At 55.8% G+C, this 23,859-nt stretch overlaps 2 protein-coding genes across 2 annotated transcripts; both read right to left on the bottom strand.

The window, feature by feature from the left end:
* Positions 1-664: 664 nt before the first annotated feature.
* Positions 665-10,618, bottom strand: LOC119107406 (tyrosine-protein phosphatase 99A-like). Its single transcript, XM_037230842.1, has 10 exons — positions 10,468-10,618; positions 9,892-10,160; positions 5,768-6,048; positions 5,247-5,458; positions 4,402-4,527; positions 3,480-3,649; positions 2,429-2,717; positions 1,804-2,103; positions 1,314-1,493; positions 665-1,174 (listed from the first exon to the last, which is right to left on the bottom strand). Exons 1-10 carry the CDS (start codon positions 10,540-10,542, stop codon positions 665-667), a joined length of 2,412 nt encoding a protein of 803 aa, XP_037086737.1. The 5' UTR covers positions 10,543-10,618.
* A 2-nt stretch (positions 10,619-10,620) lies between these two features.
* Positions 10,621-22,017, bottom strand: LOC119107405 (neuronal cell adhesion molecule; the record flags this gene model as incomplete). The annotated part of the gene is made up of 7 exons (XM_037230841.1): positions 21,790-22,017; positions 14,973-15,096; positions 14,159-14,343; positions 13,461-13,654; positions 12,909-13,023; positions 12,362-12,565; positions 10,621-10,751 (listed from the first exon to the last, which is right to left on the bottom strand). Coding segments are annotated over exons 3-7 (765 nt in total), but the record flags the coding sequence as incomplete, so codon positions are not given.
* Between the last annotated feature and the right edge of the window lie 1,842 nt (positions 22,018-23,859).

Raw genomic sequence — 23,859 nt, 5'->3', positions numbered from 1 at the left:
AAAATATCACAGGAACATACTTCCCCACTCAGTGTAAAATCTGCCACGGGCAGAGCAGAAAATAAAGCAAATTGGCTTCAGCCCGCGCGATCATACCAGTCAGTCAAGTATCAATCGACGCACATTCTTACAATGAACAACAACGGCTGAACCTACACGGACAACGAGTCCACAAAGATCCCTCATCATAAAGCAAAGCTTTCAGGTAGTCCTGTGGTCCGACGAAATCAAACTGATTCTTGAGCAGTGACAAATACATGGGCATGAGGCATTCATGTCGTAAACACGCACATAGCACTTAAAGTGTCACAAAAACCCACGAACACCCGTCGCAAATCAAGCTGGAGCGCAATCGATACACCAGAGCACGAGTTCACCAACGACATTCTGGCATCGACAGGTACGACGCTGGCCGCTCTGGACGCCAGCAAACGCTGCCTAACCGCCAAAACATGAACGGAACGCACGCGGCTCGCGGGGTAAGCGCAGACGACAGGGGGCGGGCGTCGCGGCGACGCGCGGCGCGCCGGCGAGACACTGCGGCGAGCCGCCGCCGGCGCTCGGCCGCCGACTAGACGTGCGCCGCTCCCCGGCGTCGGCCGGGGCCCGCCAGCGGCGCGGCGGAGGGCGGCGTGGCGCGACGTCACCGGTCGCGCCGCCGGCCTCACGTGACGTACTCTCCCACGTCGACGACGACGCTCTCCATGCCGTCCGGCGGGATGCGGACGGTGGCGGTGGAGGCGGGCCGCTGCCGCTGGCCGGCCTTCTTCAGGATGGGCTTCAGCGTCTGGCGCTGCACGTCCGTCACGTCCGGCGGCGGCGGCGGCGGCGGCGCGTCCGCGTCGTCCGCCACCAGCGCCTCGACGGCCCGGTACAGGAAGAGGAAGTCGTCCTGCGAGCGCCACACGCCCGGCCGCCGCGCCTGGTACAGACGCGCGTACATGTACACGTCGGCGTGCGACTCGTATTCGAGCTGCTTCATCAGCGTGGTCAGGCAGCAGAAGGTGGCGGCCTCGGTGCCGCCGAAGCGGTCCACCACCAGGCACGGCCCGTTCTGGTACTCCAGGTGCCACTGCTGCACCACCTGGATCAAGTCGAATACGCGCACGATGGGGCTGCAATTCTCCGGCCAGCTGGAGCACTGGATGATGCGCACTGCCAGCTCGTACTCATCCTGCCGGCAGAAACACCAGCGTCATCATCCATGGAGCCGGAGTTTCAAAACGGGGCCGGCCCTCTGACGAAAATGTTTGAGACGGTGCCACCGCCCGAGCTGCCAGCCGATATGATCACACAACGCCAGAAAATCGAACCGTCAGCGACGCTAAGAGGCCATGCCATTCGGCAGCCAGCGCTTCGATCGTACCGTTTGGCGACTGGAGCGTGAAGTCGCGCAGCACGTACGGCCCGCCTCTGCGCTTCGGCGATAAAGCGCACCCGGAACTGGTCGGCTTCAATGTCGTCGTGCTCCATCGGCCAAAGATGCAGTACTCCTGCAACGATGATCAGAGGCGTCACGAGGTCCCGGAGGGTTATAGTGGCGCAACACGTGGGCATCATAACAGCAAAACACTACCCTCACAACTCGCTGTCGAGACAACACAACATCATCCGGGGTCCAGTCACCTATGAATGAAAACTTTCCCTGACGCGAGAAAAACTAAGCACGGCGACAGCCAACACTCACTGCTGCCATTGTCCGTGACTACCGAGCATACCCACCAAGGTGCAACGAGCTGTCCGAACAATCTCGCACTGCGGGGACCCTCCACCATGCCACTGGCTCCATTCTGTATCACTGACCTGATCATCAACCGGACTGAGGAGGACAATCGTTTGCGCGTTGTGGTCCCACACCATCTGCCAGAAGGCGGTGACGGTGGCGGCCAGCGGGTGCTGCGTCACCACAAACTCGTCCAGCTTGCTGAAGCCGGGCAGCCAGCTGGCGTTGATGTAGTCGGAGCACTCGACGCCGGAGCGTGGACTCAGCCGCACTCGACTCGCCTCGGTCGACACCAGGTCCGGACGCCGGTTCTTCGGCACGTTCAGCTGGTGGTGCGCCGACGCGATGCTCTTGTTGGTCGGCTGGTCGTAGTTGATCAGCTGAAGCCACGTCGGGGTTTGTTGGCGGTGCGGATATTACCTTGGTCGTGATGTAAACATGAGCTGGCATTCAGAGGCGCGCCGTCGATCGGGCTGCCCTTAGAAATAGTCTACACCATGTTTCGAGTTTCTCCCACGACACAGCTTCAATGCACCTACCCACAGCGTATGGCTTCAGATGCATCGCAAGGACATATTTAAGTGCACAACACGTACAATACATGAACTGCACTGCCGGTGATGCGGCGGCCAGGCGTGATTACCAATGATGACTCCTTTGAAGCTGCATCAACAAGCCGCGAACCTAGCTTCACCTCTTGCCCACCTTGAACTGCCTGTCGAGGTTGTACCAGGGGTAGATGTCCTGCTCAGTGGTCTGCAAGTTGTGCAGGTAGCGGCGCAGGAAGGTGCTGTGGATGTCCGTCTCGCCGCTCTCCACCAGCTCCAGCAGAGCGTCGTGCAGGAAGATGTACTGCTCTTCGGTCTGCACCAGGAAGTTGCGCTGCGTCCGGATGTGCTTCAGGAAGCCGAAGACGTTCAGCTCGCCCTTCGCCCGGATCATCCGCATCATAGAGTCCAGGACGATGTAGGTACCGGTCCGACCCACGCCAGCGCTGCCGCCACGTGGGACCGACCGTCTTAGGGTGACTGTCCCTGGGTCATAGCTAACGTGGCGCAACGTACGCATCTGTGCGTTAAAGCAATGCATGAACTATGCGTGCGCAAAGCACAATTAAGACGTTGCCTTTACGGCAGATGAAATACTACCTTTATAAAACAGCGTACGGGACATTAACTGTCAATTAGGCCCGGGTGTTAGGGCGCGCAGGTGTACACAGTCATAACATATCTCTCTTTTATGATCCAACGCACCCAAGAGGGTGATGTAATGAACGTTTAGTCCTTTCATTAAACTCTGCTTGTAAGGAAAGAGGAAAGGAGACAAGTAGGCAAATAGGAAGAGGAAGAGTGAACGGGGAGAGGCAGAGAGAGAGAGAGAGAGAGAGAGAGAGAGAGAGAGAGAGAGAGAGAGAGAGAGAGTAGAGAGAGAGAGAGAAGAGAGAGAGGAGAGAGAGAAGAGAGAGAGAGAGAGAGAGAGAGAGAGAGAGAGAGAGAGAGAGAGAGAGAGAGAGAGGAAGAGAGAGAGAGAGAGAGAGAGGAGGAAGGAGAGAGAGAGAGGAGAGAGAGAGAGAGAGAGAGATAGAGAGAGAGAGAGAGAGAGAGAGAGAGAGAGAAGAGAGAGAGAGAGAGGAGAGAGGAGAGAGAGAGAGAGAGAGATGCACACACACACACACACCACACACACACACACACACACACAGACATATACATAAGAAGTCCACAACAAGAGGCCGTACACCGGACCTCCCGCTGACCTGCAGTGCACCACGATCGGGCCGGCCCCCTCCGGATTGGCGGCGGCCGACTTCCTGACGAAGCTGAGGATCGGCAGCGGGCTCTGCGGGATGCCGTGGTCCGGCCAGCTCGTGTAGTGGTACTGGTAGATGACGCGCTCCGTGGCGCCGCGGCTACGCTTCTTGTCCAGCTGCACAGAACCAGACGGTCGGTGAGAGGCCGCTGCGCGAATTACACGCGGAAGGAGACCGACAACAAGAGACAACATACGAGTCATTGCTGTCAATATGATCCTGGGCCGGCAACGGTTTTTCGGCAGCGGGATATGTTTAGCTAAGCTGCAGCCTCTAAATCCGAGCAGTTTTAGCTCTATTTCTTCCGTCTTGTCGGTGGCATCGAACTGCCATACTTTATGCAAGGCAGCTGAATGTCAAATGTTTCCCAATTGCTGTAAATAACCCAGCTGGTTGACTTCCACAACGGAGACCAGCTCGATTCGGTCACGGATCCATGCATGTGCAAACGTATCAATGCGGCGAGAACATGTGTCTTCCCCTTGGCATGGCGAGAGGAGAAGCGGTCTGAATCCAAAACGACATACGACACGTACCCACGGCACACGGCGTACATTGAAACAACAGACGACCGCCGGATGATACGGGATCTCTGACCCTCTGCAAGCTGCACAGTAATTTACAGCTGTGTACCGGGAGGTATCCGACAAGCCGGATGACGGACCCCGGCTGATATGAGTGCCACTCGGGGTCAGGAGCCTGGGTCTCGAGAGCATTGGTACAGACAACCGGAATTCCATGTGCTTAACTAATACGGTCGTTTGAGACTGAATACGATGTCTGGCGTTATGCACGAGTACGCTCTGCAGTGCTGTCAGCGATTCATTTTAGTTTTCCACGACGAGCAGTTCATGTTCGGGGTACTAACCTGCAGATGCCGTATGCGGAATTTCCTGATGGTGTATGTGGCCATGACATTCTGACCCAGCGCAGTGACCTGAATGTCGCCGTAGGCTTCCTTGCCTTCCTGGGGCCAGTAGAGGTCACACTTTTTCTGCAAGGAAACAGAGATATCTTTTTTGGTAGCGGTAGACTTTTGGAGCATGACGACTCCCGGTCCCACCCCAATATTTCACGATCAGTATTAGGGTAATGACGCACGAAAATAACAACATAAAGGTCTTTAAAACTTCTGAAACCCATTAATCGAATAAACAGTGCATCTTATCTGAAAAGAAGCACTCACGTCTTAGATAAAAAATAGGACGCCCAGGTCGACGAGATGCCATTCACCACTGCTGGTTTGCGCGCACCCATGCGACACTAAAGCCCCTGCATGCGCGGTTTGACCGGCCATTCCACGGCACGCCGCGATTGGTTGATCGGCCACTGGTCTGACCTGCAAGTACAGAGGGTATACCCCCCTCCCCCCTGATGACGACTTGCGTCACCTGACGGGTCGTGACCTGACGCCGCATGCGTGAAGGGGACCAGGCCTGGCGCGCCACCGCTGGCGACCACGTGCGGGGCGCACCTGTCTGACGAGGCGTGAGTGGTTGTCCGAATTCCAATGCGAGACGTTTTTGCATCCTGTGTACGGCGACAGCGGACGCCATTCGTCGTGACAATCAACAAGCACTTAAGTTTTTACCGCGCGAACTTCGAGCGGGCTATTCGGTGTCAATGAAGCTAGCCTGCCGATGTGATAGGAGCTCCGACAGCATGGGCTGGTGACGAGCTCATGCTTGGCCAGCAGCCGACAGGCAGGCTTACCCGTCCTCGCTCCATCAGGTTGGTAATCATGACGACGATGTGCACGTCTTGCTCCCAGACCATGCGCCAGAAGCAGTCGAACGTCTCCGGCAGTGGGCCCTGGGTGCCGATGTAGGCGCGCGGCTTATGGTAGCCGTCGATGAAGTTGGCGTTGACGTAGTCCGCCTTCTTCTGGGGACTCGTCGGTTGAAGAGGAACCATCGTGTGGTCGTCTGGGGCGAACGAAATAAATCGGTTATGTCGTCATCGTAAAAAATTATCCTTTGGTCTTGAACATTCAATAAATTAATATGCACAGTTCGTAACTGCAAAAGGCGCCTGACTAACGTTACCTAGTAACATTTTAAGAACAGCACAATTGAATAACTAGCCTTTCGCATCCTTGCATCCTGGCAGTCATGTCCTGCGTGCACCGGGAGGACATGGCAGGACATGACATCTCCAGCGTCACAACAAAAAAAAAGTGAGGCAGAAGCTCCCATCTACGGGCGTTTACCGAAAACCTCTGCGCGCTCACTCACAGGCTACAATGTTAAGGTATCTGTTCTTGTGCTTGTTTTCTGGCTGCTGGCTGAGCTCGGACGTGTGGCCGTCCAGCAGCGTCTGGGCCTGGATCGCCTCGTACTCCTTGCTGAAGCCGATGTCGCCGTCGGCGTGCAGACGCGTCACGTGCTTGGGGAAGAGGTGGACGGGGGTGGCGCCCGCTGGCCCGTCCGGAGAGTCGGACTCCCAGTCGGTGGAGAGCGTCGACATGGCCTTGTGCGGGTCATCCAGGTAGTTGTAAGACGCTTGGAAATACTTCCTGCGAGGTGGAGATGGACCCGAGCGGTAATGACGGATTCGACATAGGTCCGCTGTCTGTTGTTTGTGGTCTTTAGCTGGTGATTTGTCGTTATCAATGCGATCATCTTCAAAAGTATTCATCTGAACACCAGCGCGCTTGAGTGATGAAGTTGGCATGCGAGCGACAGTAATAGCTTTTTAAGAGTCGGATGATGATTGAATGCAGAATATGAATGCATGCCTGCAATTGATGGTCCGGATAGTTGGAGCCGACGGAGATCAAAGGTCACAGAGATGCCGTCACGTGATAAGAGCAACGATTTCACGGCCCGTCACACAAATCAGCGACGCTGCCTGGTTCGAGAATCGAGCACCAGCGATGCGCCGATACCGTTCACATCACGCGTCACGGCACCGGCGGAGCAGACACGGCCGAGACTCCGCCGACGTCACAGCACCGGCGGAGCAGACACGGCCGAGGCTCCACTGACGTCACAGCACCGGCGGAGCGGACACGGCCGAGACTCCGCCGACGTCACAGCACCGGGAGCAGACACGGCCGAGGCTCCACTGACGTCACAGCACCGGCGGGAGCAGACTCGGCCGAGGCTCCGCCGACGTCACAGACCGGCGGAGCAGACACGGCCGAGGCTCCACTGACGTCACAGCTCCGGCGGAGCAGACACGGCCGAGGCTCCGCCGACGTCACAGCACCGGCGGAGCAGACTCGGCTGAGGCTCCGCCGACGTCACAGCACCGGCGGAGCAGACACGGCCGAGACTCCGCCGACGTCACAGCACCGGCGGAGCAGACTCAGCCGAGGCTCCGCCGACGTCACAGCACCGGCGGAGCAGACTCGGCCGAGGCTCCGCCGACGTCACAGCACCGGCGGAGCAGACTCGGCCGAGGCTCCGCCGACGTCACAGCACCGGCGGAGCAGACTCGGCCGAGGCTCCACCAATGTCACAGCACCGGCGGAGCAGACTCGGCCGAGGCTCCGCCGACGTCACAGCACCGGCGGAGCAGACACGGCCGAGATTCCGCCGACGTCACAGCACCGGCGTAGCAGACACAGCCGAGGCTCCACTGACGTCATAGCACCGGCGGAGCAGACCCGGCCGATGCTCCGCCGACGTCACAGCACCGGCGGAGCAGACACGGCCGAGGCTCCACTGACGTCACAGCACCGGCGGAGCGGACACGGCCGAGGCTCCGCCGACGTCACAGCACCGGCGGAGCAGACTCGGCCGAGGCTCCGCCGACATCACAGCACCGGCGGAGCAGACTTGGCCGAGGCTCCGCCGACATCACAGCACCGGCGGAGCGGACTCGGCCCAAGCTCCGTCGACGTCACAGCACCGGCGGAGCAGACACGACCGAGGCTCCACCGACCTCACAGCACCGGCAGAGTAGACACGACCGAGGCTCCACTGACGTCACAGCACCGGCGGAGCAGACTCAGCCGAGGCTCCACAGACATCACAGCACCGGCAGAGCAGACTCGGCCGAGGCTCCACCAAAGCCACAACACTGGCGGAGCAGACTCGGCCGAGGCTCCGCTGACGTCACAGCATCGGCGGAGCAGACTCGGCCGAAGCTCCGCTGACGTCACAGCACCGTCAGGGCAGACTTGGCCGAGGCTCCACTGACGTCACGGCATCCGGTGCGAGTGGCGCACTGGTCCGACAGACACCGCTCTTTCCGCACCAACAGCAAATGCAGGACCCATTACATTATTCAAATGCGGCTCATTCATGTGCAGATTTATCCGTCGAATGCCGCCACTCGGCCAGGTATTGGCGGATGCGCAGGGCCTGATTCGTTTGCCGCCAGATTTAGCATTCATGCTGGGTAAAGATTCGACCGTCAGATAGGCGCAGGGTATCGTCCGAATGAAAATAACAGCCCCACGAAATCAGAATTTCCAGGGCGTATAGCAGAACCAATTTGAGCTCAGAGCCAAAGTAGGTTGCAAGAATGCAAAGGTTTTCAAGCTCATCCTCAGTATTTACTTTCCCCGAGATTTTGCCCGAAATGGACGGAGAAGGATGTATGCTATTCATCCCACTACCAGACCACCTCATACCTTTGGAAGTTCGAAGCTAAGGGCAGATGCCTGCGGCTACGCCGTAAAGCACCAAATACTATCTCAAAGATGATGTTTGGTTCCTAGTCAGTGGTTAGGCATCACACACGCACACACGCAAGCACACACACACACACACACACACACACACACACACACACACACACACACACACACACACACACACACACACACACACACACACACACACACACCACACACACACACACACACACACACACACACACACACCACACACACAAACACACATATTTGTATATATATATATATATATATATATATATATATATATATATATATATATCACCAATCAACTATTCGGACATATTCAGAACAAGACCGCTGGGTGCCCAAGACAGCGGATTTACAAGACTGGATATCATGCTTCCGCACATATAGTAAGTTCCGCATGTACATCGTGCATGGATGATGTCATGCCTGGTCAGGGCGCGAATAATCGCCGCAATTGACGCGTCCTTAAAGCTAAATTATCTTTTGTCAGATGCCTTTTCTTTTATGAAAATAACACTACTAATATTACACATTTATATCACCAACAGCGGGGGCCCAACTTGGGCGAGGGGGGGGGGCAGAAAGGGAAGTTGGCCTCCCAGGGTATATTTCTCCACCCCCCTCCCCCATTTTTCGGAGGCCTCATTTTCTAAACCTAAAAGCATTGAAGCTACCCGCAGAGTGCGAAAGTTTAGATAAAGGAGACCCCCATAACTGAGCTAGAGAATGATAACTAGGTTCAGAAGAGCCTTTGCTACATCAAGATACCCGTTTCCTGTTAATGCTATAGATCAGAGCCCAATGTCACGTTAAGGGGCTCATTTGCTGCCTCGGGAGACCCCGTTACAAGCTACGCGGCCTCTGTTCTGGGTAAGGAGGCACCCTGTACATTCAGGAGGCCCACTCTGGAACATCAGACCCGTTTCATGCATCAAATGGTATTGGTTCCAGACTGGAATGCCTTGCTGTGAGATAGTGATGCTCGTTGGTCGGATTGGGAGACCCCTTCGTGATTCGGAAACATCCTGCTCCGTGTTAGGAGTCCCTCTAAATATTGGGAGGCCGTGCACTGGAACAGGAAATCCTGCTTTGGGCTAGCGGGGCCCTTTCCTGGATGCCAAGAAAGCCTCCATTCGTGACTTTGTAGCCGCCCACGCCTATTCACTCGGAGATGATACAAGTAACGGTTCAATAGGGGGGCAAATGTCCTTGGAAGTAAGTCTATAGAATAGCCTCCATCGAATACCACACCGCGCAGGAGGCACCCCTGTCAGGAGGCCCGATTTGATCCAGGAGGCCCCTGGAAAATCCTGCTCCAACTCAAAATCTGTAGCGCCGCCCCTGAGCACTAATACGTAAAATATAATTGCTGAAAATTCTCCAAAAGCACGTAAAAATCTGCCTATGCTGCTCTCTATTCTCGTTGCATCATAGCATCATAAAACAGTTATTCTCAGGCTTGCTCATCCTACATTGCCACTCCTAGCGCTGTGTTCCGCGTCCTCTGCTGTTTTTCACCTTGGTTCTTACATTGATTCACTATGCCTAGTCAAAAAATCCCGCAATGCCTTATGCCGCTCATACCAGCATAAGATAGAGGTTTAGATGCTCTTCTCCAGAATTACCCACCCAAATTATATCGATCAGCTCCTAAACACCAGGGTGCCCGTTCCCAGACACAACAGCACCTGCTCTCCTGACCCACAGACCGCCCAGCGCAGCTGTCTCTGCAGCGCCACTGACCTCCAGACGAGTAGCGCCAGCACGGCCAGCAGCAGCGCCAGCACGGCGCACACCACGCCGGCCACCATGCCGGAGCCGAGCTCCCAGGCGGCGGGCCGCTCGCGCTGGCGGCGCAGATACTGCACGCGCTCGCAGTCCGGCTGCAGCAGCACCTTGCGCGGCTCAGAGCTGCGGCCGACGTACAGCGTACTGGCGTTGAAGCGCGACTTGGTAACACCACGTACGCGCACCTCGTACATGGTGTTGGCCGTCAGATTGGCGAGCAGGACCTGCGGGCAGCGGAAGTTTCTTTGGACTTCGGCACAAACGTGGCGAAATAGGGTGCGCAGCTGCAAAACAACTTGGCACCGCTTTGCGCCTCGAACACAGTCAACTTGGCGGCAGATATTGTCACGCCTCGCTTCATACATATTTAAACGGCAAATGTTAGTGAGATGAAGAGAATCAGGCTAAGCAGGAAAGCAATCAGGAAGTTTGTGTAGCTGAGGCATTGTTTGGTGAACGAGTTCGCTGCCGTCAGCTCCCGATAGGTGGCGCGCCTCTCTCGCGTGTCACGGCGCCGTGTCTGCCACCCACCTTCTCCTGTTCGATGCTAAACGAGGTGGGAATGGTGGCCTCCTGGAACTCGTTGTCGTACTCGCTGCGGTACATGACGTGGTAGAAGTCGATGGAGCCGTGCACCTGCTGCGGCCGGCGCCACTGCAGGAAGACTGAGGTGTCCGCCTGGCACGAGGCGTTGGTGATGAACCGGCGCCGCCCGGGCCGCCCACGTCCGTGCGGAACGTCATCCCGCTCCGAGCGCTCGCCCTCATGCTTCCCGGTCTTGGCGTGCAGCCACACCGTGTACCGGGTGTACGGAGCTGTGGAGGAAGATGTGGAGCCGGTGAGCGACACCGTGTGCTGGGTGTACGGAGCTGTGGAGGAAGATGTGGAGCCGGTGAGCCACACCGTGTGCTGGGTGTACGGAGCTGTGCGGGAAGGTGTGGAGCCGGTGAGCGACACCGTGTGCTGGGTGTACGGAGCTGTGGAGAAGATGTGGAGCCGGTGAGCGACACCGTGTGCTGGGTGTACGGAGCTGTGGAGGAAGATGTGGAGCCGGTGAGCGACACCGTGTGCTGGGTGTACGGAGCTGTGGAGGAAGATGTGGCCGGTGAGCGACACCGTGTGCTGGGTGTACGGAGGTGTGGAGGAAGATGTGGACGCCGGCGAGCACATCGTGTTGCCGGTTGTACGAAGCTTGGAGGAAGATGTGGAGCCGGTGAGCGACACGTGTTGCTGGGTGATACGGAGCTTGTGGAGGAAGATGTGGAGCGGTGAGCGGAACACTGTGATGGTGGCGGGAGCGTGCGGAAGATGTGGAAGCCGGCGAGCCACACCGTGGCTGGGGTTTGTACGGAGCTGTTGAGGATATGTGGAGCCGGTGAGCCAACACTGTGTGCTGGGTGTGCGGAGCCTGTGCGGGGAAGATGTGGAGCCGGCGTAGCGCGGCACACCGCGGTGCTCAGTTGCAGAGTCTGTGCGGGGAAGATGTGGAGCCGGCGAGCCACCATCGTGTGCTGGGTGTGTGCGGGAGCTGTGGTGTCCAATTGAGCCTTACTAATATGAGCTTGCACGCTGCTTGCAGGGTAATATGAGTGTCTATTCCTCCGCGTTTGACGTATAATAATACATTGCGACCGAAATGAGTTTTCTAGTGGAACAGATCCCTCCAAGTGCATGATGACGAGGAAATGCTCCGTCTTAGCTGGTGCAACTGGGGTAAGATCTAGAGACCTATGCATTATACAAGAGGCCCATCTGGTTTTAAGGTTTCACGCAATGATGGCTTTTAATTGGAGATGGAGGCAAACAATATCTAGGTTTACCATTTTGATGATTTTATCACGAAATCATGATTTAAAAAAGATAACACAAATATCGGATTTGCGCTGCTTCCCTCCTATGATACACTTACGAGTTTGAAATGCATTTGATAATCAACATCACATGCTAGCGCTAGGGTTCCAGTCTGACGAATACTCCTGGCGGCCTGAACAGAACAAGCTAACTGCAAATTCAGGCTCATGACTCTATACAGCCATCAGCCGCGAGCGCACCGAACTCTCCACCATAGCCGCTAAATTGGAGCCAGCCACTGATCATGGGCCTGGCTCAGAAACTGTCGCCGAGCACCAGCGGCGGATACGGCGAACCGTCACAGGCGAACACAGGCGGACATGGCGAACCACTGACCTAGCCCCGTCACAAGCGACTGACCTAGCCCCGTCACAGCCAACTGACCTAGCCCCGTCACAGGCGACTGATCTAGCCCGTCACAGGCGACTGACCTGGCCCGTCACAGGTGACTGACCTAGTCCAGTCACAAACGACTGACCTAGCCCCATCACAGGCGGCTGACCTAGCCCCGTCACAAGCGACTGACCTAGCCCCGCCACAGGCGACTGACCTAGTCCCGTCACAGGCGACTGACCTAGTCCCGTCAGGTTGTACGTCATGTCGGGGAGCGCCTGACGGATGATCCTGTTGTCGGTGATGCTGCGGTTGGCGCGGTCGAACTCGAAGTAGAGGTAGTAGCCGACGATGACGCCGTTGGGACGGGCCGGCTGTCGCCAGGAGAGCAGCGCCCAGGTGTCGCCGACGAGGAGGTGACGCAGCTGCCCCGGCCGGCCCGGCACTGCCACGCCGCAAGGGAACGACGTCTCACACTCGGCACGCGGCGCGGGCGGCCGAACACACGGGCTCTGCCGCCCGCTAGTCTAGGCTGTATCGGACACGGCCAGGACAACTTAGCTGGGATCCAGGTGGAGGTACGTCAGCGCCATTATGGCGCAAATACAACGTGACTATAAATGGAATGACTACATCCGTAAACACACAAATGAACGTCACAAAAATGCCAGCGACCAATTCCAATTAGCACAACCATCCTGAGCATTGACATGCACAGCTTACAAAACAAATGCCACGTTGCTGAAGCGCGGTACGGTTTCAGCCTAAGTGCGCTCCTGCCTTCTTACCGCCTTCCTCCGTTGTCTCTCGGACGACCGTGTAAGGTCCGAGTCCGACCATGTTCTTCACCCGGATTCGGATCAGATACTCTGTGTACGGCGTCAGGCCTTCGATTACGTAACTCTGCGGGCGGTGGGGAGGTACGTTAGCGAGTGACAGGAAGCCAAAGGCCTCATGCTGGTGGCAAATGCCCGGCCGAGTCCGTGCCAGCGAAGTGACGTTTTGCGCAGGGTGCGTTCCAAACATGGATCCCAGAGACGTTGTGAGAACAGATGCCAACGCCGCCGGTTGAAGCAGGCGGGATCGATAAGTTATGCTTGTCATACAAATTTGAGCTCGCGTCGGCCTGAATTTCGGCGATAAACATGGACCCGGCAGCGACGAATTTCGAATCACACGTAACTTCACATCCCAGTGAACATCGGTCTCTGGGGCGTCTCGATGTCTGGTCGAGCTCGACTACGTGTTCGATGAATAGAAAGCAGCCACGTCGGCACTGGCAGCAGCGAGAGGCCGCCGCAGCACAGTGCGGACCGCCGCCAGCGGCAGCTCGCACTGACCGTCGTTTCGTTAGCGTTGCCCGACAGGTCGATCTTGCTCCATTCGGCAGTCGGCCGGTCACGTGGTCGGTACGAGATCACGTGACCGATGAACTCGCCGTTCATGGTGGAGGCATCGGGCGGCCTCCAGACCACCTCTATGGCGTCGGGCCCCGGGCTCAGGGTCTGGATGACCGTGGGCTTGCCACTGGGATCTGTCGGAATGGCGGTGGGAGCGGGTTTTGAAATAGAACACGAACCCCTGGAGGAAAGCGATGAGCTGCAGTGATCACTGGTTATCTGGGGCCTTTCATGCATCGGCTTACTTTGCTTCAAAGTAAATTGGACGGTCTGATGAGGTTAGGTTCTGGCATGTAAGGTATAGTTCATGTTATTAGAGATATGCAGAAAGCAGTGTCGAATCTCGAGCAGGTGCTGAGGCGATTTGTACTGAGGCAATCGCGGTGTTAGCATTTTTGGGGCCTTACCTGTCGAAGAGTTGAATAGTTTGATTCTGATAAAAATCAGTTTTCTCATAAAAAGACAGGTTTATCTATTCATTGCCAAATAGCAACCGAGTGTTATGTTCCAAACGTTTCTGTGACATTTCAGTCCAGCGTTCGGATGTCTTGGACGTCGGCATTCTCAGAAGCTTCCGTCAGCATTCGCGACACTAGCTAATACGACAATCACCGGCTGCTGGTGGAGCGGTCACTCACGTTCTCGGTGCGTGACCATGGGGTATGAGGGCTCGCTGGGCTCGCTCCTGCCCACCCTGTTGACGGAGAACACTCGGAAGCTGTAGGCGGTGAACGGCAGCAGGTCGGTGACGTTGAACATGGTGGTGATGGCTGGAATCTCCAGCTCATGCGTCTGGTCCCAAGGACCCAGCGGATCAAATACCCTGAAAAAACGCACGTAACATCCGTAAAACCGGGGCTCGCGATCTAATCGTATGGTTCTGAAGCACAGACAATGGTTTGCCGAGCTGGCTTAGGCTCTAACCATCAAAGATTTCAGGTATGATGGATGTACGACGTCAACTTGCAGATTATTACGTCATCTTCAGACGTGCTTCGTAAGCAGCACGGCCATATACGCGAGATGGAATAGCCATATATTATTGTACTATGCAGAGGCCTATTGTGTATGGTAAACATGCATCACACATGCATTGTAAGCAGCACGGCAAAATAAATGCAATGAAACTGATAACAAGTTGCAACACTATGCGATCGTCTCAAGACGTGACGTACCGAATTGGGCAGCATCAGTGTCAGCCTACCATCTATCTTGCAACACCAGCAAACAATATCAACAGTTGAACCATCTTACCGCTGCAGATAGTTCTGTTCAAGATGACATCCAGGCAAAATCAAACATTTTCAAACAACTGGCCGCAAAAAATCGCACACCCAACGTGTGCGTGGCAACGAACACCATACAGGCACTGCAACTTGTAAGCATACACCCCTCCAGCCTGCTCTGGTCCCGGGGACACATCACCGTCTGACCTTCTCCGGCCTGACGTACCTCTTCTGCAGGACATAGCTGAGCGGCGGCGTGTCCGTCTCCGAGTAGCGGGGCGCCCAGGAGAGCTCGGCCGAGCGCGAGGTGAACCCCACCACGAGGGGCCGCTGCGGCGCCGGCGGCACGTCTGCGGCAGGGCGCCAGGATACGGTATCAGTCACCGGGGCGGGCAGCATGCAGGGAAGCGCGCGTCGACACGGCCTGGACCCGCACTGCGTGCACGGCTGGACTGGCCGCGAGAAGCGGCACGTCTGCCGGCCCGCTGCCGCGCGGAACGCACCGTCGCAGGGCCGAGGCGCCCGCCCGCCGAGCTGCTGGTAGGACATCGTGAATGGACATGTGACACAATGTCCAGCTCGGGCGGTATGATTCGGCCGCAGGTGTCCCCCGGCTCGGCCGCGAGGTCAGCCCCATCCGGCCAGCCCGCGGCCGATGCGCGACTCAGAGTCAAGGTTAACCCGACTCTGCCAGCCCGCGGCCGATGCGCGACTCAGAGTCAAGGTTAACCCGACTCTGCCAGCCCGCGGCCGATGCGCGACTCAGAGTCAAGGTTAACCCGACTCTGCCAGCCCGCGGCCGATGCGCGACTCAGAGTCAAGGTTAACCCGACTCGGCCAGCCCGCGACCGATGCACGACTCAGAGTCAAAGTCCTCCCGACTCAGCCTCGCAGACGCGCGGGCCCTAACCGGAGGCTTATCCGCGGACACCGCCGGCCGGTCCAGCGGCCATTAATACTGCGGACAGGCGGGCGCGTGCACCGAAGGTCCTCCGCCGCCGGTGCAATCCTCTTACCACTCGCACCGGGGGCCCCGCCGAGAGCGCGCCCTTTGGTTCGGCGCGCAGCCGTCTCCAGGCGGCCATTCGGCTTTGGTTATCAGCCGCCCCCCGCGGGCGCGAGGCATGTGAGTGTGCGTACCACCGCCAGTGATTGTGAGTTATGGCAGGCTGGTGCCACACAGGCAGCTCAGATACTGCTGTCACAGGACACGAGGCAGTGCATGTGCAAGGTGGGGGCTCATTTACATTGGTCCAACTGCACTAAAATATGGGACCATAATGCATCGAAAGTGCAAGTCTATAAATACACTGAAAGCCCGTTCAGGCCCTTTGCAAACATAATCACCATGATATTAATCACGAACGTATGACCATGAAAAAGAGAAGAGCAGTCATCACAAATGAATGCAAGGGACTAGTATCGCTGTGCATGATAATGAACAGCGGACTTGGTTAGCTCGGAGCATGAATTGACATTTTAACATGTTTACCTTAGGCTCAAAAATGTTGGCGAGAGCTGCCACCAGCACAAGCATCACTTCAAGCTGGGTCGCATCTAGGCCGGGCCTACTTCAAGCTCAACTGCTGCCATAAGGACACGTTGTGTGGTGGTCAGTCAGAGAGCATATGTTTTCCAAATCCCAAACAAATACGCCCCATTGCGCTATTGCTGGGCTTTGGCGCTATTGCCACTATTGAAATTTAGCTCCTGCCCTGAAGTGTTGGTCTGTGGGAATTCGCTAGTCCGTAATGAACTGAATAATGCCGTAACAACGAGAATAATGAATGCCAAAAAAAGTCTTAATAACACATCGAAAGCTCTAATTATCCATAAAGCCGCAAGTTGCCACAGGTGGACAGATCCAAATCCAATTTTGACGTGCAAATAGTATGTGTTGGTAGTGATGAGCATGCAGTCCGATAGCAGGGCTCCGTGAAAATCCCTATTTGAGCTTGAAAATGTGAGCTAATAGGGATGATTTCGAGAGGATAGTTCTGCAATTAGAATGTGACGCCAATCTGGATGCACAAGTGTGTGGTCCAATCACGACATCAAGGATGATGCTCTCCGTTCACTTCTGAGTGGCACTCTGCACACATCTTGACGTTTCGTTTATTGTTTGTACCGAGGACGGACGTGATATCGATCCGCACTAACGAGCTTGACGATATCCCACGGTCACAAATGGGAGCATTCAACACATCCTAAGCCGCTAACCCGTGTACTCGATCGCATACCGCTGTTATGCCGCGACGATACGAACCATGGGACGTCATGGTATGCAACTTCCGGCTGGTCGTGCAAAGGCCCCAGAAGAACTGTGGGCGAGGCTCAATTAACATTTTACGCGGTGTTTCTTTGTCGTTTCGTCAGGCTGCGCGGTTTCTTTAAGCGAGCTGCGCGTCGGTCACCGCGGAGCCAACCTGCATGTGTGAGAGGCGATCATTATCAGGAGATACGCAGCAGTCTGAGCCTGCGGAGCGAGCCGTGATTGACAAGATCTGGCATCGCGCTGTCGTCTCTGAAGTGTTATGGACGAGGTATCTTTCGCACTCTAAGTGGCAAACTTGGCCGTCACCCTCTGGAAAGAGTGCTACCCGTCACGTGATGACAAAAGTTCCGGCGTCTGGACAGCTCCGATGACGCAAATCGAATTAATCAACGGACAACGGCGACGGAAGAAGAGTTATACTCTCCAAATATCCAGCAAAATAAGACTCGCCCAGTGTGAAACAGGGAAAATACGAGTGACACACAATGCACCAAGAAGCCGAGCTCAGTATTAGAAAAGTCACACAAATAAAAAGGTCACAAAATCAGGAGTGTGGTTTCTTATTGAGTTAAATGGCTTTATCCTCCCCCGCCCTCTCCCCTTCAACATGGGCCTCGGGCCCTGAAAATAGACCGGGCCAAATTCACGACGAAACCATTTTGCTGGTGCATTTTGGGGCAGATTTCGCCATTTTGTCACTGTTTAGCCCCCGCGAACTCATTTTGGGAAACTACGCCCTTGATCGCATCAATCCAGCTTTAAATTGCTCGCAAACTTTCTTCGTGCCACAAGCATCATGCAACTGAATGCACTTCCCACAATTTGTAACGTTGGAAGTAAACGCACATAGCTTTTCTTACGGGGATAAAACACAGCCAGAGACATGTTTTTGATTTAGCTTAGGAAAAACGTACCACGACCTCTCGGCTGTCTAAAGGCGGGTAACTTTAGCGAAAATTACACCCATCCAACATGTGCAAAACAGTGCATTACACAGCTAGCACCGGAACCGTAAAACCACTAACTAAAGCTAAACAAAGCCAGCGGGAGGCATTTTACGTTCTTCAGCAGCGAACCAATGACAACAATTTCGTGTGCGACTTCTATCCTGTTTATGCGACGTTGTCAGTGGCCGAACGACTCGGATATATCCCAAAGGAGATTTGACGCAAGCCGAGAGCTGAACCAAATTTGGTGCGATGGCTTTACGATGTCGTAACGGAGGAGATGGCCCCGCCCGGACCCGGCCGTTTTTATGTCAGATACTCTGACTGTAGCGGGGGCTCTGGCAAAAAGTGACAGATGCGTTTGGCGCCATATGCAGCATAACAAAGCGGACCTGCAGGCGCTACATTAGGCCTATGTGCTTGGAAGAGAACACAGCTTCTGTGCACAAATCAACGCCATCATATTTTTATCCACAAAGACAAAAGTATAGATTTCGCTGGGTATGAGCAGAGACATGCTTTGTGGAGCCTGAGAACCCAACAATTTAATATTTTGGCGTTGGGCCTGTAGCCACGCGTGAAAAGGACATCGAAAAGTTCAAAGTTACTGTTGGAGCCGTCTCCAAACATTTTTGGGAAGTTGTGTCCTGAGATGATCATATTAGCGGCCCCTAACAGGAACGACAGAAGAATGCTCTTCGCTATTGCTGACGCAAAAATTCCCGAAATAGCACGATGCTGCCTTGTTATCCCACAGACGCCCGAGTCACACGTGTCGCCCCTATTAGGCGAGATTACAAGGGATTCGCAGTGATTGATCACATGCATAACCTTTCAGCGCACGCCTTTATCCCAGGGCTGGCAGCCGGGCGCTATTCCTGCTAAAAGGCTCGTAGTAGTCGGTGACGGAACGTCTCTCCGAAACCGACGCGAGCACACATCTTGCCGCGAAGGACCGAAAGAAGCGCGTGGCCGTGGTTCCCGCACACACACACACCTGTAAACTGGTCATGAAAGCTGTCATGAATGTGCGTCGAACATATGATCGCGGACATGCGACCAGTCTTCGTGATCTCCCAGCCATACACACGCGGGCTCACCCCTCACCCCCACCAACCAGCTCCGTGCCGGGGCGCGAGTGGAGGACGCGCCACGGCAGCCAACCCGCGCGCCTCCGCCGGCCGGCCGCCGCCAGCGACAGCCGCGCCCAGATGCCGCATTCGGCGCCGGCGTGTTTCCCGCATTCGGTGCGGTTGTACAGGTGTAGGCGCCACCTGCGCCGCCGCCGGGGCGCCCGGGCACGTGACGCCCTACGGCGCCGCGCGCCCCTGACACGGCTCGGGCGGGCGGCGCCGGAGACCGTGTATTACCGGCGCGGCGGCGGCGGCGGCGGCGGCGGCGGCAGCGGCGGCGCAGGCGGGCGCCAGGAATGCACGCCGCGCGGGCGGAGGAGGGGGGGGGGGAGGGGGGTCGGCCGTCGGCTGTTCTCTTCCGGGTCCTCCGCGTCGGTGCATTCCGGCCTGTCGGGAGGCCTTTCCGCCCTGTCATCGCGCCAAGTCTCCATGCGTGTTTACATTGTCGCTGGCGGTACCTCTGTCGGTGAGCTGGATCCTGGGCAGGTCAGGCCGGGGACAGAGTCGGCGATCACTCCTGAGTGGGCTGGATCGCCAGCCGGCTCCCTGCAGCTTCAAGGTGGCTGTTGACAGCGCCACGCTCGGTTTGTGCAGCGCCTGAGTGGGATCCGTGTTTTTGACGGCGTGAATGTCAGATGTTACCAGGAACTGCACCAGGAGCCAGGATATGGCCGTGTGTGTCACCGCAAGAGGCGTGGTGTGGCTGTGCGGTAGATTTCGGCGGTGCGTAAAACAACTCAGAGTTGTCTAGCTCACAGCGCTGGACAATTTTCCCCACATCTAGGGGCATTCGTGACTGTCCAATCCAGCACTCGTCGCGGATAATATCTTTGGTGAACCCCAGCCCAAAATCATCCGGTTCAAATGTTTCAAATACGCCCGTATCGAATTAATCGCGCATCAATCGTGCCATTAGTTTGGTATTTAGATTTTGGGAAACATCATCCACTAATACAGGGATATTTACAAAGCAAACACCGCGAAGTGTTCCCATATTTCCAACTGAAGAACATTGGGACGACCGATCCCATCCGCTATTCGAAATGACCTGCGGGGAAACACGCACAGCACAGCTGGCAGTACGACTCACAGTGCTCCAAACATGTCACCCGGTCCGCTCCCAAACCATTCACCAACTCCTGTCGGCAGGACGGGCAACTTTACCGAGCGGGTGAGCGTGTCACGCCCGCGCGCCACGCGAGGCACCCCACGACGTTCAGCACCACGCTGATCGGCTCGGCAGCAGCAGTAAAGTCATGTAGTTATTTGTATTTGTAGTATTGGGTGTATTTTCAGCGCTCGGCCTCCGAGGCTGGGACCTATCTGATTCGATTCATTGCTGCAACTAGAACACAAACGCAATGCCCATAAGCTGTGGTGCACCACACCTAGGTGAGACGAGCCACCTTTTTTGGCCGCAAAATCGCCCACACTCGGTGCGGTAACGCCACAAGGGCGCACAAGTGCGCATACCACCAGATGTGAGCTCGTGGCGCAAGCGGAGGGTGCAGGCGTGCCACGACACCCGCCGCAGCGTTCCAGACGCAGGTTTCACGGAATCGGGGCAAAACGTGACTCATCAATGCCCCCCTCCCCGCCCACCGCGCAGGCGAGCATAGAACCGACGCGATGCGAAGTGAAAATCGCCTATTTGACCTTCTCAGCTGTATAGTATAGGAGCTGTCAGGAACAAAGCCTTGGCGGCGAACATTCGGTGAGTGAAACGACAAACTCAAACTCCCTTCTGCTGAAATCAGCACCATGAGGAAGCCGTGCCATGCAGACACCACTCCGCGCGTTGCATCCGGCGGTATAGCCGGTGCGCGGTTTCAGCCCATTACACTAGGGAAACTGTTTATCTGGACCCCCTCGAGCCTCAGAACTGACATCCCTGTGCAGGTCTTAAGCATCACTTTACATGCAGGCATGCCCCGCTCCGCACCGTCCGATGTAGCCGTCCGGGCTCGGCTACATGAATGTGTTATTCAGGTTGCTGCCGCTCAGAGCCATCAGACTGATTTGCTGCTTAGCCTGCCTTGGAATCGCCGCCCGCGCGCCCCAGCTTCCTGCTGGGTATGCACATCAAGTTCACAAGCCGGGGTTCGCATGTATGTTAGCCAATGGCAATTCCTCTCGTGGAGATATGTCAATATTATACGTGACCGGTCACGCCACGAGATGCCTCAAGGGGCAGATAGCCGGCACTTTTATACCCGTGGAGGTGAATCACGTATTGCGCAAGATTAATACAACCTGCGCTTTTTACATATCACAATAGGTATTTATTCCCATGCACTTTAGATGTAATAATGTATACGCCAACAAACACAATTTATGGCTGGCGGCTGGTGTCAACACCCTTGGCACGTGGGACACAGTGTCACTCTGTCTAGTTGTTCCGCAATGGCAAACACCTTTTCAGCGATCATCTTAACACGTCCGCATCACCATAGAGACACTGTAACCAGTCTTCACATGATGTACATGATTCCGAAGGTGGGCTACCTCTTATTACCCTTACCCTAGCTTCCTGCCACAAACAAGTGGCGATGGTAAGCCATCGCCTCAATGACTAAAACTGCTGAGGCTATTTTCCCTCATGATGTTCAGGCCGCCGACCGCTCGGGCACATTTCATACCCTCCCCCATGCTGCCACACCTGGAGGTCACGCCGCCGCCGCCACTCACCTTCGACGACCACGGTGACGGCCTGCGTGGCAGGCGCATCGTTGACGGTGCACTCATAGACGCCGGCGTCGGCGGCGCGGACTGGGTAGATCTGCAGCTGGAACGTGGGCAGCACGAGCCGGGCGCGCTCCTCGGAGCGGCTGATGGTGCCGTCCGGGCCGTAGCGGGCCACCGTCAGCGGCTCCTGCGCGCCCCGGCCGCCGCCGCCGCCGCCGCCGCCGCCGCCGCCACAGCCGCGACACCGCCAGGTCACCGTCGCCCGGCCGACCGCCTCCGAATGACGCGGACACGAGAGCGTCAGGTTCGAGCCCGCCAGCACTGTCTTCGTGTTGCCCCCGGCTGCAACGGAGCGAGGCACGCGTCAGCAGGGAGGGAATGGAGAGCAGGGCAGGTCAGACGGTGGAATCATGGCGGCAATACGCGGCAGCCGCGACCTCGGAGTGCAGCCGGGTCATGACGCATGCCTCGCGGCGGTCGGTAGGAGTGCCGTGCAGGAAGGCCAGATATTTTCGGGCTGACCACGCTGACAGACGCTGATCGATGTGGTTCGCACGGTGGCACGACTTCCTTCCCAACTTTCCGCTTCTGGCCAGCCAGGTAAATTGCTTGATAATAAAAATATCGATATTTTCCAGTCTGGCTCGAGGATAAAATCACTGCCATTCTCCGTCCATTGTTTCGTGACTTGGAGGCTGTTGATAGTATCGTGCTATCGAAGGTCTGATAATGACCGCTGATCAAACTGGCATGCTGTGTAGCGTTTAAGAGGCCGATGCCCAAGCAGGTGCGTACCTCATTTGCAGATAAACATTGTGATCGCAGTGAAAAACATTGTCAGGTCATTGCAACAGTGCTTTTTTTTTAGTAAACAGGAGGCAAAGAGATTTCGCTGTTTAAAGCGAGGCGCGGGCAAAGACGAAGCGAATCTTTGCTCCGAGCCGCTGGGTAAGTCTTGAGCTGCAGCTCCTTTAACGCATAAATGGTCAGAGCAAAACACAGTCTATGGTGCGGAACTGAAGCCGTCGCGACCGCCGAACGTCCGTGCGCTAGTCCAAAGAGGAAAACACGCATGCGAATGCGTGCTGCACACCAAATTGGAGCATGCACGACGCACTGTGCGTACTTACATATATACATATATACACTATCCAAAAATATGTTCGTAATTAACCAATCGATACAAACATTTTAAATGCATGTCTTCTAAGCCTTCCAGATCCTGACTGTTGATAGCTTCCTCCATGTTTCACAGCCTTTCCAACACATTCGAACAAAAAAGCTGGGACAAATACCAACCGACTTGTCTCCAAAGATGATGCTAGAAAACCGAAAAAAAACTGTTCATTGCGATGTGTTTCACGGAAGAATGTCGGAACAGATTCCATTGTTGCGGCCATTTATTTTCGTTTTCCTCACAGCGTGGCATGCCCTGAAGGAAATTGCCCTTTTGGACATGCAATTTAGAGCAATGCAGCTGACCCACGGGACCATCGCATTTTAATCTTGGTTACTTTCAGGTCGGGCTGATACTGAATGAGCTTGACTGCGCGTTTCGCACGAAACGTTTGATCATATCGTGGGACTTGAGTGTTCGAAGTGGGATTGCACTCCGTTCATCGTTGTTATATCCAGCACCCGCTCTCTCTACACCCATCTATCCGTCCCCCTGTACCCAGCTGTATCGAACGTTGGTTTTCTCCGCAACATTATGGGGACATGTCAACGCCACAATCCGCCAGAACATCGCCCCGGGGTCTCCGGAGCACCACGAACGCCTCGTAGTCCGACAGTACACCAGTTTTAATAAAGTGCGGAAGTTGCACAGGCTTTCCAGGAAACAGCTTGTATCCAAGCCAGGGCGGTGTCTGTGATGAGCACTGGTTGCGTTTTCTGTTGCGGGGCACCTTCAGTCCCCGACAAAGCATTATATATTAAAATTGCTCTCTCGGCCACTTCTCACAAGCACCGCTAGCGCTAACACACAAGCGATAACGCTAGTTGTTCCTTCAGCATCGGCCAGCCATCTCGAACGCTCGTCGGCACCCGCACGCGGCCGGCTGCGTCGGTCAC

This window comes from Pollicipes pollicipes, unplaced genomic scaffold (assembly GCF_011947565.3).
Source record: "Pollicipes pollicipes isolate AB1234 unplaced genomic scaffold, Ppol_2.1 Scaffold_6686;HRSCAF=7923_pilon_pilon_pilon, whole genome shotgun sequence".
NCBI lineage: Eukaryota > Metazoa > Arthropoda > Thecostraca > Pollicipedomorpha > Pollicipedidae > Pollicipes > Pollicipes pollicipes.
Note: the sequence above shows the minus strand (reverse complement) of the source record. Positions and strands in the feature narration are given on the sequence as shown.

Coding starts and splice junctions, on each gene's coding strand:
- LOC119107406 (XM_037230842.1), bottom strand. CDS start 10,542: ATGTACCGCAGCGAGTACGACAACGAGTTCCAGGAGGCCACCATTCCC. Junction 10,161..10,467: donor TTAGCATCGAACAGGAGAAG/GTGGGTGGCAGA, acceptor CGCTGCCCGCAG/GTCCTGCTCGCCAATCTGAC. Junction 3,650..4,401: donor TCCGCATACGGCATCTGCAG/GTTAGTACCCCG, acceptor GGTTCTGTGCAG/CTGGACAAGAAGCGTAGCCG.